General features: G+C 45.9%; 1 protein-coding gene across 1 annotated transcript in view; it reads left to right on the top strand.

Moving 5' to 3' along the window:
* Positions 1 to 231: 231 nt before the first annotated feature.
* The window catches only part of alcama (activated leukocyte cell adhesion molecule a), a gene marked incomplete at its 5' end in the record, with an annotated part of 51,550 nt that continues 34,276 nt past the window's right edge, over positions 232 to 17,505 (top strand). Inside the window, one exon of the mRNA XM_079214224.1 lies at positions 232 to 289. Coding sequence (XP_079070350.1) covers positions 232 to 289 — 58 coding nt within the window. The remainder of the gene's footprint in view (positions 290 to 17,505) is intronic.

The following is a 17,505-nucleotide window of genomic DNA, read 5'->3' as shown; positions in this document are numbered from 1 at the left end:
TATAGGAAGAAAAAAAAAACGAAGAGCCGCCTCCTCCTCCTCTTCCTCCTCCTCCTCTTCCTCCTCGCAGTCAGCGCTCAGTCTGTTTCACCTGCGCTGCTTCTCGGACTTTCCGCGCCTCTTCCCCGCCACTGTGACACATCTTCCGGGCCGTTACTCGTCCAGTCCAGACCGACTTTGAGCTGCTCTCTGCCCGCAGACCACACAGGACCCACGCCGTCTCCCTGAAGGATGGACCCCGCTGCTTTCCTGCTGCTGGCTCTCGTGAGCTCCGGGACGCTTCTCCAAGGTAAGCCTCGTTTAGCGCCGGCGTTTACGGTTCAACAGGCGACCCTGAACGCGTCCGTTGTTGTCGTAGTTACGACAGCCGAGAATCGAGAATGCCGCTTAACTTTGTTTTAATGCACCGGAGTTCTTCCGGTCATGGAGAACCTGGAAAAGTCCTGGAAAAAAATAAAACCACAAAAGTTTAGTAAAAGTCATGTAAATGTGTTATATTCATGTGTTCATGACGTTCATTTACGAGTTTGAAATAATTATCATGCTTTTAAAAGAAAGACGCTCAAAAATATAAGCAGGCATACATACAGGCATCTATATAAATGGCTTTTCCCTAAATTGAGATATTATGAACCCAATAGCTGCCTCAGCTCTCTATGTAATCATGACGTAGCTGTTTAGATTCAGTGCAATCTAAGCCCGTGTGTGTGTGTGTGTGTGTGTGTGTGTGTGTGTGTGTTTGAATGGACCAATAAGAGGCCAGAGATGTGTTCGCTCCCTGGCTCACAGGCGTCACAACATCCACTGTGTCGTCCGATCACAACTCAATCATTTGGGATCGGTGGTTCGATCCTGTACCCGGTGATCTCTGACGCTGAGAGTTCCCACGCCATCAGCAGCCACTTACGCAGTTAAATAAGTATCCCCCAGCTCTTATCTCTGAGCTGCGCTTGTGCCACTGGCCTCTCAGCATCGCTCCAACACTCGACACATCGGGGGTCACCATCTCCATCACTTGATGCTATCCGGCCTGTCTCCGGATCGGCAACTCCCACCGGGCGAGGGAGCGCACCACTTAGTGTGTGTCTGCGGGGGTTCACTTTGCAATCATGATTTAAAAAAAAAATCCATATTCATCCTCCCCGCAGAGGCAGACAGATAGCAGCTGAAGTCAGTTTCCAGCTTGATCTGGAGCATTCCTCACATCAAAGAGGGAAGGCTTTTCAAAGGGACTCTCAGACTCAGAAGGTCGAGCCACGGGAGGCTTTTAGGGGTGCCTTTAGAGGGGTAAGCTGCCAGCACAGATGTGAGAGGATGCCAAGTGTTGGCTGTGGTAGAAAGTAGAGGTGAATGGTGGTAAACCCTTTGGAAACGTCACCGTTGTTGAAGGAGAATGGCCTTTGAAGAGAGAGGTTTCTCCCAGTAGGGGTGTCAGGCAGGTAATTGAGAGCACTTTCATATAATTCACCACTTCCTTGCCCATGTTGTGTTGGTATTATGCTGCGTTCACAACGCTTTTTCGCAACGCTTTTTCGCAACGCTTTTTCTACTCACTCGACTTTATGTGGTAAATTCGCTTCAGTCGGCTTTCCCGTGGCTTAACTCCGCGAAAACAGTTACCGTTTCCGCCATCCACCCTTGAAGTAAGCACGAGTTCTGCTTCATGCTTGTTGTGGAAGTTTCACAAACGTCGGAACATCAAACGCCATCTGTCTGGGTTCATAATATTTTCCGTGGACGCACACAGTGGAATTTTCGCAACGCTTTTTCGCCTCATTCGCATTGACTTTACATGTAATCTACTCGCGTGAATAATTCACTTTTGGTGTGAACGCAGCGTTAGTGATAGCGTCCCCTATAGGCAATAAACCATGGGGCTGTTACAATGTTCCAGATCGTCATACATGTCGTGACAAATTCATATAGTTCTGACCCTTATGATGGGAAAGAGGCTCTTATTAGCACTTTGTGGACTCTAGTGGTACCACTCTGTAGGGGCCAACGCCGAGGGCTTCAGCAAACAGGAGGCGGGGTCATCCGGAAGGAAAAGTTGAACCTGGAGCAGCTTTCGCCGCAAAAAGTTTACCCTCATTTGGCGAGGCCCACATTCCTGATAGATTAATGCCATGTGTCTACCTGTGACTGATTGGCACCGTCATAACTCTCAAGAGTTGTGCAATGCTGTGTCTTTGAAGCCTGTAAACTCATCTTTTACTCAACCTGGACTTCCCGGATCGTATTTCATGTTTCACTGTTACCTGAGGCCCTGGAGATGGTCTTTGTTCCAGTAACCAACTACATTTCTCAGGGACATTAAAAACACGTTTTTCTTCCTGTGGCAGCAGGTGGAGCTTTGCTCTAATTTGAATAAATACTCCTGCCAATGCATTTCCACATCAAGCAGCCATGGTGTCCTTCAGCGATAATCTAAAGCACAGAAACAACTGGCAGTCTGTTTGAGCAAATAGGGGTTGATTTGCATTGTCTAACCTTATAGTCTGCATTCGTCATCACCTCAACCCATAGTAGGTTGGCGATCTTCAGATAAGCCTCCATTTTGTTCCCTTGTTCTGCTTGTTTAATGTGGGCTAGAAGTGTGATGTGTGGTAATGCTGCGCCGTGCCAAGCGTTGTAGTAGTCTGCTTTACGTGACTTTTATTGTTGCGTTTCACTACAATGAAAATCCCCCAACCACAGAGACTTTTCATTGTAGCCTTTGGCTTTGTTTGCTGTGCCTCACGTGGACTGGTGAGTAACCATATTTCTGACGGCACCTCAAGGCAACATCCACACCCCTGCAGTCCCCTTCATGAGATGGCTTTCATCCACGAACAGATAGTCTAGGTCTTCTATGATTTTCTGGATAATAATATTGTGGTTGTCTGCCCTTCATCTTGGCTAAACCTGCAGGGAGCTAATATTTACTGCCTAGTACAGCAGTATAGCTACTGTTTAACTAAGATGTGGGCCTGTTTCTGCCTTCAAGATTAATGACAGAAACCTTTATTGGCAAAGCACAGGGACTCGTAAAAGATGGTGAGGAGAAACTACTCTGGCTCCCTGTTGTCCCTCTTTCCTCTGCTGCTGGTATCGCAGACCAAAACTCAATGTATGCAACAACGAGAGACTCATAAAGTTAAGTTTGAATAACGTGTAAGTTTGACATTAGTTCCGGTTGGCCTTGGCTCAGCCCTCATTAGAGGAGCTGGTCCTCTGGTGTCAGGCTTTGATCCTGTCTTAGCGCCGATCACAACTTCATTCCAGTCCGGCTGTAATTCTATTCTACACAAGTACTTTAGCGTGTTCCTAAGTACCAAATATGGTGAAGCTCCCTTGAACCAATCTGTCCTCTCTTTAAAATAATGAAAAAAGGAGTTAATAAGTAGGCTGCTGCTGGAAGTGGGGGCAGCCAGACAAGATAATGGATGAGGTATGCAGCGGTGTTTCTAGTTGCGTTAGCTTGGGGGACGGGACGGTTGGAAACGCTATCTGCCTGCCTCTGCCCCGGCTTGGCTCGGCTTGTCTTTTTCTGGAGGGAAAATACCTTTGTGGGGGTCGGTGGTGGTGAGCTACCTTTAACTACCTTCATCCAACAATCCCAGTAGAGCTCTGAAAGGTCACAGTGTGTTTGAAGCCCCACCTTAATCTTTCTGTCAGATCTGTTATTCAGAAAGTCCCTGTTCAGACACGTCACATGAGCATCCCAGAACGTATTGTCATGTGAAAGAGGTTGAAGGGTTACAAGGTTCCTCTGAGTTGAGAAAACTCCACCTCCCCTTGAGCTGCTGGTAAAATCATTTAAACACCGTGAATGACATTCATTCAGTGGTCTAAGTCAACGCACCGGTGTTTGATTTCAATTCTGGAAGGCTGACGGCGCCAAACAAAGTGTGCTTCCCAAAATAAATACATTGTTTTAACATTGCATGAGGATATTGAATACAGTCAGAGCCAGAAGGCAGGGTTGTTACGGCCATGGGGAACCTGGAAAAGTCCATTTTAAAATGGTTATTTCCAGGCCTGGAAAAGTCCTTGAAAATAATAAAACCCCAAAGGTTTAGTAAAAGTCATGTAAATGTGTTATATTCATGTGTTCATGTAAATGTGTTATATTCATGTGTTCATGTCGTTCATTTACGCTGAGTTTGAAATAATGAATATGCTTTTAAAAGAAAGACTCAGAATATAAGCAGGCATACATACAGGCATCTATATAAATGTTTATTCTTTTAATCAAACTATTGTCTCATTCATTTGTGTCATTTAAGGTTTACTGTATGCTTTGTATTCTCATTGTTAGTTTAAATACTACATTTACTCACTTTTTACTGTTTACACCCAGATTTCACTAAATGTTTGTCATGGACATTTGGTTAAAAGTCATGAAAATGTGATTAAAAATCATGGAAATTTGGTCTAAAGTAATTGAAAAGTCATTGGAATTTGGTGAAAAGTCATGGAACTCCATTGGTCTAAATGTGTATGAGCCCTAAGAAGGGGACAAGTTCGACGAATGAACGTCGTCAAAAATCAAATTCAAATGTTCAAATTGATTTGACGTTCCTGCATCGTTGAGCTGGATGGAAAACGATGCCAACATACACTTGACATGTTTGCGTGTTTGCCAGACAAAGTTGTTGCTGATCCCTGTACCGCTCCCTCGCTCCAGCTGGATGAACGCTTCAGGCCAACTGGCTTTATTTAATGAATCCACTGGAGTGAGTCATTGTTTAGGAAGCTTCTAGTCTGTTTCCTACTACAGGAACAGCAGCAGGAGGAAGCCGAGTGCCCGTGTGAGGTATCAGTGAGGCGTGTCTGGCCAGGGCGTGACCCGTCAGCACAAAGGAACATGAGTAACCTGTCGCTGCAGGGCCCGCTAAGCTACAACAACACAGTGCATGTTCACGGGGCATGAGCAGCCTGAACACACTGCTCACAGGGAGGCGAGGGAGCTCTGGAGCTGAAGGTGTGTTTGCCCAGTGGGGGTCAGCCCCTCAGCCCCTCAGCCCCTCAGCCCCTCAGCCCCTCAGTCAAGGTACAAGTGTGGCTAATGCTGGGGGCCACTCGTCAGGCCGGTGTGTGTGGGGGCCTCTTGTCAGGCTTGTGTGTGTGTGTGTGTGTGTGTGTGTGTGTGTGTGTGTGTGTGTGTGTGTGTGTGTGTGTGTGTGGCCCCTCCTCCTCTGCAGCTTTCAACAAGTCCCCCAACCAGAAAAGCACCTTGCTCCCCGAACCGTCAAGGAAGTAACGACAACAGTAGCTGAAACCACATGAGATCATGGGAAAGCACACACACACACACACACACACACACACACACACACACACACACACACAGACACACACACACACAGACACACACACACACAGACACACACACAGACACACACACACACACACACACACACACACACACACAGACACACAGACACACACACACACACAGACACACACACACACACAGACACACACACACACAGACACACAGACACATACACACACACACACAGACACACACACACACACAGACACACAGACACAGACACACACATACACACACACACAGACACATACGCACACACACACACAGACACACACACACACACAGACACACACACAGACAGACAGACAGACAGACAGACACACACAGACACACACACGAACAGACAGACAGACACACACATATGCAAGCACAGACAGAGACAGACAGAGACACACACACAGACACACACAGACAGACAGACAGACACACACATACACACACACACAGACAGACACACAGACAGACACATACACAGACAGACAGACAGACACATACACACACACACAGACACACACACAGACAGACAGACACACACACACACACACACAGTCAGGTGGTTTCCGGCCGTGATGACGTGGAGGTGAAATCCTGCGCAGCTCAAGTGAAGCATGACCGCATCAAAAGCAGAAGTGAGACATTTGTTAAAGGTGTGATTCCATGGCGGTCATCTCCTTAGGAATGAACTGAGGGGAAACGATCACAGGCGAGAGCGAGAGCAGGGACTTGTGTTCTGACTCGCTCGGTTTCTGAGGCAAGGGAGTTGATGTTTGAAGTTGGGGTTGAGTGAACCTGTACTCATTGATGGAGGAACTGTCCCTGATGACCGGTCGAGACTTTTACCCATGAACACGTCTCTGGGTCCTGAGGAATGAGGAGATTATGTATTAACAGAGAGAGATAGGAAAGCATGGTGGACTCGACGGCCTCCTTTTCCTCTTGCAGGTAAAAAGAAACGCCCAGTCCCTCTCTGCTGGTGCTGATGGGCACGTTGGTGTTGGCAGAGAGCTCCTGTGCTCCAGTGCTGCTCTCTTCTACCAGACTGAACAGGCAACCACACTAACATGAAAGATGTATCATCAGTCTTTTTAATTGGCAGTGAAAGAAAAGCGTGTGTGTGTGTGTGTGTGTGTGTGTGTGATTAGGGTCCTGAATGAGTTGCAGTGAGCATGCTGTGTGCACAACACTCTTGTTCCTGTAGATAAAGGTTATTCCTCCCCAGCCGTGCGGCGCAGAGAGGCTTTAAAGAAAAGATAGAATACATGTTTCTGCAATGTGCCGCTCTCTTTGTAGTCACTGAACGCAACAGAGAGAAGGGGTGGAGCCAAGTGTGAAGCCTGATCACGCACTCACACACACACACACACACACACACACACACGTACGTTCAGTGTCTGAGTCTGTGAGTAATGATAAGCAATGACCACTAAATCATTTGATTACCTCACTGAATAGACATCATCCAGGTAGAATGTACCTGGTTGTGTTCTGACCTCAGGCTTGTTGTTCATGAGCAGCTGCTCTTCGTTTGACCTGCATGCAGGAGAGGTTCAGGTCAGTCAAAATGAAGCTACGCTGCCTCATGAAACACGTCTACAATGATGAAGCTTTTAATTATCCACCTGATGCAGACGCTGCCTCTCTGTCTGCTAAGCCGGTCCTGTGAAAGTATCTGTGCTTCCTCTCCTGTTCCACGGTCTTGTCTTTCTGCACAGGAACCTGTCTGTTGTGTGCAGGCAGAGCACAACCCGCAGCGCAGGGCGCTGTTCAGGCCTAATGCTGCGTTCACACCCACAAAAGCTGCGGATTTTCGCACAATGCTTTTACGCAGCGCTTTTACGCTTGGATTTGAACACAAAATACAAAGCAATGTCAGAAATCGAGGATTTAATTTGGACAAAAAAAGTCAGATAGAAGCTTGAATTTACCACGAAATGAAAAGCATAATTTAGTGGAATTCATGAGGCGTTTTGAAGTCCGTAAGACAAGATTTGAGATGTTTTCTCACTTTCTTGCGGGTGTGTTTTGCTGTGTCTGTTGGTAATCCTAAACCTCGTGCATTCTGAAGCTGCAGGCTTTTGGTTTTAAAGCCGACAGCCGACTCTGCGGCTACAACTCCAGGCTTCGTACCGGACTTGAGCTGCGGATCTTCTCTCAGGTTTCAGGTCTGCGATGGAGGAATGCATCCTCTCATCCTCATGTTCAGGCGTTTCACATGAATACATCTGAAGGGGATTACCACTTTGAAGTCTGCCGTTGCTACATTTAGATCAGTATTTATTGGGGAGCAAGACAGAACAGAGGAAAAAGGTGTCTAACAGCGGCTCATAGCACTATTTTAAAGAGGAACACCTGAATGTTTTTGGCAGACAACAGCCAGGGTTCCAAAAATGATCCGTTAATTATATTAGAGTGACAGTCTACATCTAGGATTACATCTATATAACTGTCGTGGTGTGTTCATGTGTCATGTGTTCATAGTCTTCATTTCAGGACACATGCTGGCGGCTGTATCCTGTAATATCTCGTCCATGTGCAGTTTTGGCTGAATATTAAACAGAATCTGCAGCTTTGAAATGTAGAGAAGTGTTATATGTTGACAGCAGTTTGGCTCTGTCACCGCCGGCCTTGTAGCTGTTTTTTGCCTTCAGTGTCTTTATTAATATTAATGTTTTAACCTTCATGCATCATATTGAAGTAATGAATCTGGAAGTGAGTGCTACTCTTTTCCGGAAGGATCAAACTCACGGACGTTTCATTTCTTTCCCTTTTAGTTGTGGGAGCGTTGCAGGTCTCAGGTCACACCCACCAGCAGCTCCTTGGTGCAATGGATTTAGTGGAAACTGGGAAAGTCTGCAGTGGCACGTCGCCGTGCTGGAGACGACTAAACAGTGCAGTGATCGAGGGATCATTCTATTGAGTGGTGCTAAACCCACAGTAAACCTGCATTGTGCTCGTCTTAATCTCATCCATCTACTTTCCTAGCTGGAGGTGTTCTTGTTTCTGAACGCTCCCTGGGTGGAGGCAGGACAGTTCCCGAGACGTGTGAGCGCCTCCTGGTGGCTGTTGGTTTGGAACACACACTTTAAACGTCTAAATCACGGTCCGCAGTGCTCATTTAAAGGCACACGATGCAAGACTGGGAGCGTTTTGATTGCCTCAACAGCTCTCAACATGGCGACGGCTCCTAGCTAACGGTGCTAACGGTGCAGACGATGGCAACAGTGCTACGTTTACCGTGATGGCCGCTGCGCCAGAGCAGTGCAGCGACCCAGTTGTATTGACATGTCCCATCAATGTTCACATGACTCAAACTGCTGCCCGGCTGACGAGAGGAGGGTCTCTGACGGGCAGCGATCCACACGCCTGCAGGTCTTCTCAGTCAGTGTGAGGAAGCGCCGCTGAGGTGTGGAAGTGGTTCAAAATGCCAAGTCATTTCAAATGGTTGAGGTGTTTTTTTTCCTTTCGTGGATTAAAGGTTTACACATAGATGATGGAAAGGCGTTTGTCGAACACATATTGATGCAGTAACTACATGAGGGATCAAGTGTTGTAAACAGTAAACGCTCTGCAGCGTAACTCTATAAATTATGACATCAGCCCAGAGAGAGAGAGAGAGGTGTTGGTTCTCTTCCTTTACCGTCTGAGTACCGATGACACGGTGTGTGTGTGTGTTTAGGAAATAACTAGCGGTAATAATTAATATCAATATGTATGAACACTGGACAGAGGAAGCTGTGCTGCTCCTCTCACGTCTGTTTGACCTCCACCTCCAGGCCCAGCTCCACCTCATCTCAGCATCAAGCTGTGCTCCATATAGAGCGTCCTCTTCCTGGAACTCGATCATTCTGGGTCTCTTACGACCACGACGTCACGTTGTTGGCTAAGCCCAACTACGTGATTTGATTCTTCTACTTTGAGTAAAAAAGACAACCTGCAGCCAGGTGTGCCGGTTTAACGTTAGCAAGTGACTGGTGAACTGAACCAGACCGGGGGGTTACACGACCCAAACACGTTAGCTAGCGTGTTAGCAAGCTGACTAGCTTCCATTAAAAAGTAGTTGGAGGGAAATGAAGACGATGGAGACATCTTAACGCTGATTGGCCGAGACTCGACACATCAAAGATCTTCTATTGCTAAGATCACAACCTGAGCGTTTCTCCGTGTCTCACTCCAATCTCAGAAACGCTGGCGGCCGGTTGCTCTGCTCCGCTCTTCTTTGTCTTTCTCCGTGACTTATTGACTTATTGACTTATTGACTTGTTGACTTGTTGACTTATTGACTGCCGTAAGAATCGCGTGACACAACGAATCGATAATGAAATTCGTTGCCGACTCTTTTGATAATCGATTTTATCGATTCGTTGTTGCAGCCCTAGTGTATGTGTGTATGTGTGTAGTTGTATATGTGTGTAGTTGTGTGTAGTTGTGTGTGTGTAGTTGTGTGTAGTTGTGTATGTGTGTAAGTGTGTAGTTGTGTAAGTGTATTTGTGTAATTGTGTATGTGTATATGTGTGTAGTTGTGTATGTGTATTTGTGTATGTGTGTAAGTGTGTAGTTGTGTAAGTGTATTTGTGTAAGTGTGTAGTTGTGTAGTTGTGAGCTAACTGACTCACAGTCTAAGCCACAGCTTGTTGTTTTTCACATAGATAGATATATACTTTATTATACATGTGCATCACATAATTTAAATATCCAATGCCCTCTGTAGACGTACATGAATAGCTGAGGGGACTGTGGCTCAGTTGTAAGCAGGGTCCATCAATCAGAGGATCGGCGGTTCGATCCCGGGCTCTGCTAGTCTGATGTGTCCTCCTTGTCAAGACACTGGCGTCGCTGTGCGTATACGTGTGTGAATGTTGCGTGGCACCTTAGCCCCCCGTGTATGAACGGGTGAATGACAAGTTAAAGCTCTGTGGTCAGGAGACTAGAAGCACGAGACGGTTCAATATCCAAGATGGCTGACCCAGCATCACCACCACACATGCAGAGACCATGAACACATCACCACCACACATGCAGAGACCATGAACACATCACCACCACACAGCTCCATGCAGAGACCATGAACACATCACCACCACAAATACAGAGACCATGAACACAACACCACCACACATGCAGAGACCATGAACACATCACCACCACACATGCAGAGACCATGAACACATCACCACCACACAGCTCCATGCAGAGACCATGAACACATCACCACCACACATGCAGAGACCATGAACACATCACCACCACACATGCAGAGACCATGAACACATCACCACCACACAGCTCCATGCAGAGACCATGAACACATCACCACCACACATACAGAGACCATGAACACATCACCACCACACAGCTCCATGCAGAGACCATGAACACATCACCACCACACAGCTCCATGCAGAGACCATGAACACAACAACAAGGGAGACGGCTGGAAAGACCTCTATCTCTCTCTCACACACACACACACACTCTCTCCTTATCCCTCCTTGTGTCTCTCCTTCTGCTTTAGCTCTATCTATCATTCTATTTAGGACACGTATCATCTATTTTCCCACCAGAGACCTTTACATATCAAACACTGGGACTATACAGTATACATACAACTATACGAACATATGTATGAGAGAGAGAACGGCGCTCCATCTGGTCCTGCCCCGCTGTGCCCCGTGGTTCTCTGCTCTGAGGCCAGGGGTATTAAGGTCTAATTTTAACTTGAGGACTGGATGAGAACCACTGGGTGCCTCTTGGGCCTCATTGAGGAAATACCAGGGTGATCTCCCATGGCCCAGTGGGAGATCACCCCCACCAGTCTCAGACGACCAGCGCTCCTAACTCATCATGAGTCCATGTTCCTGACATTCATCTTCCTCACACAGTACCGCTCAACACTACAGCTTAAAGCCTCTCTCGTCTCGGGTCAGTCCTGTGTTGAAGTGCAGACATTCTACTGTTCTGCATGTTTTTTTCTGGTTGTTTGGACGACTGGACTATTGAGTGAGCGGCTGTGTGTCTGCACTAACATAACGAGGGAGACTTAATACTCACGGTGTCCAAAAAGGATTTAAAGATTTGCAATATTGAGCCAAAAGTTGTTGATCCCTTCGGATGCTTTCCTCCTGCCTCCACTGCTCTTCACATTATCGACGTTCAGCGTATCTTCCTCAGAACTGCTGAAAGTATTTCACATATTAAAAGTAAACAGCATTGCTTGTGCAGGACTTGCAGCTTAGCAGAGGGATGCGTTGGATGCTCATTGAATTCAGTAAATTATGTGCAAAATAAATCAACAGATAAGTCATCTTATCCATCTTCAGTTTCATTTCAAGTCAGTCCAAAGATAAATCCTGCATGAGGCAACCCGGGGCGATGAAGAGGAGTCATCTTGCTCATGAACTGGTCCTCCTGAGTAGAACGGTCTGTTCTTTTCACCTGCAGAATGTTGGTCAAGTTCAAACGAGCAGAGCTCTTCGGGAGCTGATCATATAAAGGAAACTGGTTGAGCGCTTGAGGGCAAAATTCCAGAAACAGAGAAAGGTAGGAGACCCCACCTCTAGTTTCTTTATGTTCCTCCACTAAACCGCGAGAGTGAGTCTGTCAGGGAGGATGGTGAACCAAGGTTGCAGCCGGATGTGGAGTACGTAAGCACCGTTGTTCTTGGTTTATGGCAGTATTTACTTTCTCTTGCATGCCTTCTTATACAGTGGCTTATTATACATGTTTTTAATTTTTTTTAAAACATGTATAAATAAATACATAATAAATATGTACAAAGCAAAAATCTCAGTCTCTAGATGTCCAAAGCTGGTGGAGACATACCCCAAAAGACTTGCAGCTGTAATTGCAGCAAAAGGCGGTTCCACAAAGTATTGACTCAGGGGGGCTGAATAATTTTGCACACTGCACTTTTCTGATTATTATTTGTGATTATTTTTTTTTTTAAATCATGTATAATTTTCTTTGTACTTCACAATTGTGTGACACTTTGTGTTGGTCTTTCACATAAAATTCCAATAAAATATATTTATGTTTGTGGCGTGTAATGTGACAAAATGTGGAAACGTTCAAGGGGTATGAATACTTTTGCAAGCCACTGTAGTTGATCGTGTTTTGAGGTTTGCTCGGCTCCACAACAATTATCAAAGTGCAAACTGCCGACCACTTTCTTCTGTCGCTCTTCCTGTCGCACGCCTCTTCGGGCGACGGCTTCACTCTCTGTGTTCCAACTCCTTCTGTGCGTCGGCAACAACAATGGCTGTAGTCAGATGTTTTCAAATGACCAGACACAGCGTTCCTCTTGCAACACACGTTCCTGTTTCTCTCTCTCTCTCCACCCTCCATCTCTGTTCTAGGCTGAAATGTGCAGTGGAGCCTCTCAGTTATGATAGCTGCTAGCTAGCAGCTATAACGTTACCCAGCATGCCGTTCGGCTGTCTACATTTGTAAACGTACAATTATTAGTTTAAATGTCACAAATTGTTGTGCCATGGCGTTTGACCTGCTTTGGATTTAATTGGTGTTTTCAAGGACTCTCAGTATTATCCTGTCAAAATACAAATAGCAGGACATTAAAATATAGGAGACCTCTTCACCAAATGGCAATAGATGGAATGTATTTCTATTCTTCACCTGGCGGTTGGTGGTCTTCCTGCCACATGATCTCTCTACGGCAGGTGTGTGAAGATGGAGCACATTTTACCTTCTGTTGCATGATTAAAGATCCCAGCTGAAGACTCTCTTCTCTCTTTTAGAATGTATGACGGTTTGAATACGACTAACAACCTACAAACCTGCTACCTCACATCAATGTCTATTTAAACTTGCTATTGGACATTCATTAGATGGTCTCCCTTTTGAAGGACGAGTAGAATACAACTGACTGATAAAAGAGTCAATGCTTGGACTGAAGTGATGTTGATGGAGCGTTCTCAGTAGAGCTGTTTAGACTCCAGTCTGTCACTTTGGTCCTTGTGAAAGCCAATAAATCCTCATCAGGAAGCCACGTCTCCGTGAAACAAGCTCTGCTATTAGCAGTCGAGTCCTTAAACCCTCTTCACCTGTCAAAACGCTCCAGAGGAAATGATTAATTTCCCCTTAATAGCTGTTGGCATTGTATAAATGTGTCACCATCACCTTTTTCCTGCCATTGTTTTAACCTTTACTTCCTTCACATACTGACAAACCTGAAAAACACAGGCTGCTACATTCCAGTCACCACTGTGTCACATCTGACATGTCATATGACTCGAGCGTTTTCCCCTTTGCAGCTAAAGGCCCCATTGTTTGGCCTTTGTCCCATTTAGGACTCATGCCTGTGTGCTTGGGTAATTAGGTTAAAGTGGATGAGAGCTGAAGAACAAGACAAGTTAACTATCATCAACAACCACAGTTTACTTGAACTGTGTTATTACAATCTTTGTGTATTGTTTGATCACATATATGCATATTTCTATGTCTTGAATCTTCCAAACCTGAAAAATAGGCCCTAACAGACCATAGAATATGTCTGCAGCCAAAACAAGTAGATATTTTAGAGTTACAAATGTAATTTATTACTTGAGATAATAAAGCATTGTGAAATAGGACCGGTAGTAAAAGGCACAAAGGCAAGTTGTCCCTTCGTTGACACAGTAGTAAGTAGTGGTGCATTGTTTCGAGGCAAAGGGAGGAGCCAATGCAAGAGGATGAACTCTGAGTGGGACCTGTTTAACACCTGGGAAACTCCACAGTAAACCATCTTCATCTTCTCTCTATGGCAAAGGTTCTGACATGAAAACATATCAATGCCACAGTGGTGAGAACAAGGAGGTGATGCATGCTATGAGTGTTCCAGTCCATTATAGGTGAACATATTTAACACATTTCCCCTTGGGGATGAATCAAGTATACATCTATCTATCTATCAAACGTTTAATCAAACCAGAGGTACTTTAGCCATTTCTGCTTTCCCTCTGAAATGTCAGTGATTCTTTTTCTGAAAGTCTTTCCCGTGGTATTTGATAGATAATCCTTTTGATATCTACATAGTCCCCAGATAAGGCTGAGATAGGCCTGAGTCCACGGCTTGATGGGCTAGATTGGATTAGTCTTTTCTAGATAACATCCTCAGACCTGGTCAGGATAAAGTTCCCCTTCACAGCTCTGTTCAGCGTCTCCTTCCTCCATATCAGCCCAGATTGGAGCTCCGGAGCATTTAGCTGCTGATGGACGCCTTTTTAGAGAGCATCACTTAACAGGCCGTGTCCATTAATATCCACTCTGATAGCCGTGGGGAGTTGACTCCCCCTGTGCTTCTGGTAATGGACGTTCTCTGCAGTCGTTACCCATCCTGTGAATATAAGCTTGTTACATGCGGCCTTTCAAATACGCTTCGTCTTCACGGGAATTTAGGTATAGGACACCAAACCACTTCTGCCTTGGACACGACGCCACTTTTAAAGTGGTCAGATAGCGGCACTGTTCAGACACAACTTGCTGCTGTCGGGAGTCTTGAGGTCGCCCAAGGTGCAACAACAACTTTGGCCTGTGTTGCTAACCCAACACATAGCACACACAGGACCAGATATTTAGCCTGCTAGATGTCTGGAATGCGTCTGAGATCCAACGGTGACCCTCTCAGCTCGTGTCCTTGAACAGTTCACACGTGATGTACGAGCTCTGAGCTGTGATCTGGGTATTTTGGGCTAAAGTCCTGTAGTGTGAACTAGGCTTTATGTTTAGGGGAAGAGTGTGTTTGACGTTCGCTTTACGGACTATCGACTCACGTGGCAAAATGTCAACATGTACTTATCGTTCTGTACGGCCTCCCCCTGTGTTTGTTTAACCCACCCGCCTCCCCTCCTGCCAGACCGGTTCTACGAGGTCAGTGGCTCTGAGCGTGTCTTTACATAGGTGCTGATAGACGGCCTGGTGGGTTGCATTCAGACTCTGCGGCTGCCTGGCGGACACCGAGGAACACTGAATAAGCTGAGCAGTGGGAGAGAGAACGGGTTGCTGAGCGGGCCGGCTTAAAGTAGGCCCACTTAACGTAGCCCCGCTTTAAGTTAAAGCAGGTCCGCTTAAAGCAGGTCCGCTTAAATCAGTACCACTTAAATCAGGCCCGCTTAAATCAGGTCCGCTTAAATCAGGCCCGCTTAAATCAGGCCCGCTTAAATCAGGCACTCTTAAATTAGGTCCACTTAAAGCAGGTCCGCTTAAATCAGGCCCACTTAAATCAGTCCCACTTAAATCAGTCCCACTTCAATCAGTCCCACTTAAATCAGGCCCGCTTAAATCAGGTCCGCTTAAATCAGGTCCGCTTAAATCAGGCCCACTTAAATCAGGTGCACTTAAAGCAGGTCCGCTTAAATCAGGCCCACTTAAATCAGTCCCACTTAAATCAGGCCCGCTTGAATCAGGTCCGCTTAAATCAGGCCCACTTAAATCAGTCCCACTTAAATCAGGCACTCTTAAATTAGGTCCACTTAAAGCAGGCACTCTTAAATCAGGTCCACTTAAATAGGTCCGCTTAAATCAGGCCCACTTAAATCAGTCCCACTTAAATCAGGCACTCTTAAATCAGGCACTCTTAAATCAGTCCCACTTAAAGCAGGTCCACTTAAAGCAGGTCCACTTAAAGCAGGTCCGTTAAAATCAGGCCCTCTTAAAGCAGGTCCACTTAAAGCAGGTCCACTTAAATCAGGCCCACTTAAATCAGGCCCTCTTAAAGCAGGTCCGTTAAAATCAGGCCCTCTTAAAGCAGGTCCACTTAAATCAGGTCCACTTAAAGCAGGTCCGTTAAAATCAGGCCCTCTTAAAGCAGGTCCACTTAAATCAGGTCCACTTAAATCAGGTCCACTTAAAGCAGGCCCACTTAAATCAGGCCCTCTTAAAGCAGGCCCACTTAAATCAGGCCCTCTTAAAGCAGGCACTCTTAAATCAGTCCCATTTAAAGCAGGCCCTCTTAAAGCAGGCCTGTTTTTCTTGACGCAGGCACGCTAACCACCATAATGACAGGGCATCTGCTGAACAACAACAGAAATGTTCTCCGTCTCCTGAGCTCAGGACACAAATGCTCGCAGTCCTCATTGTTTTTTGGTAAATGAGGTGGTTAGTAAGTAAATAAGGTTGATTGTTTAAACAGAAGACGGTCTCATGTTTGTGTCCACCTCTGCTGACGAGCATCATGTTGATGTCCAGACATGCTGGTGCCTCTACAGCCTGCTGAAGCAGCACAGGGCATTTTACCAGGCCGTTCTTGAGGGTGCTTGTCTTTCCATCTCCTTCTCCTTTGAGGCTCCTCATAGGATGACACAGAGGCCAGGCTGCAGCAGACGAGGAGGTCAGTGTGTGTGTTTCACATTGAGAGTAGTCCGGCAGTAATGTGGCGTCCCCTGGGAGAGGCAGGAGGAAACGTAGACGCTGAGGTGCAGCTATTTGTTCCTTCCGGTTGCATAGTGATCTGCTTTTCTTAGGAAAGTGGTCTGCTGTTGCAAAACACAAAGCCGCGGCCACTGATGTGCACATTTCATGTGATTTTAAAAACAGTGGCCACTGTGAGAAACGTAAACCACGAGAACATCAGCACAACAGAATCACTTCCACATCCAATTAGTCTCCTAAAACGCCATCTGTGTTGAACAGTGAGTCAGAGGCTGAGCGGTTCTTCCCACGACGGGTCTGCTTTCCACACAAAACAACCTTTTTCTTGTTAATTGACAAAATGCAATAGATGCTGACATATGACCAACATAATACAATGAAACGCCAGTTGGAGCAGAGTGTACATGTGAATGAACTGATTATAATCCAATAGATGTGAGTCATGTCTCATTTGCTCATGAAGAACAATTTGTTTGCTTAACTTGCAGAAGCAGTCATCTGTTATGTGACTGAAACCTTCCCCTCTGGAGTGCAGTTGAAGATCATCTGGCAACTCGTATCACAAATCTGTGACAGGCGTTTCCAATATTTATTTAATATTTGAATGGCCTTAAAATCATTGTATCGCCTCTGCTTATTGCAGGTAGTGATTGCAGGGTTCTGTTCTCAGAAGGAGTCTCATCGTCTTCATCCCACCATGTTGTGCTTGGCTCAATTGGTTTTTAATCCCCTTCCCCTTTTGTTCTGGCTTTAAGGCCGTTCCTTAATCAATCTCTCTTTCTCTCTGTCATGGTTGAAGTATAAATAACCGACCCTTCAGATGC

This window comes from Taurulus bubalis (assembly GCF_910589615.1).
Source record: "Taurulus bubalis genome assembly, chromosome: 2".
In the NCBI taxonomy this organism is placed as follows: Eukaryota; Metazoa; Chordata; class Actinopteri; order Perciformes; family Cottidae; genus Taurulus; species Taurulus bubalis.
This window is presented reverse-complemented; position numbering and strand designations above follow the sequence as displayed.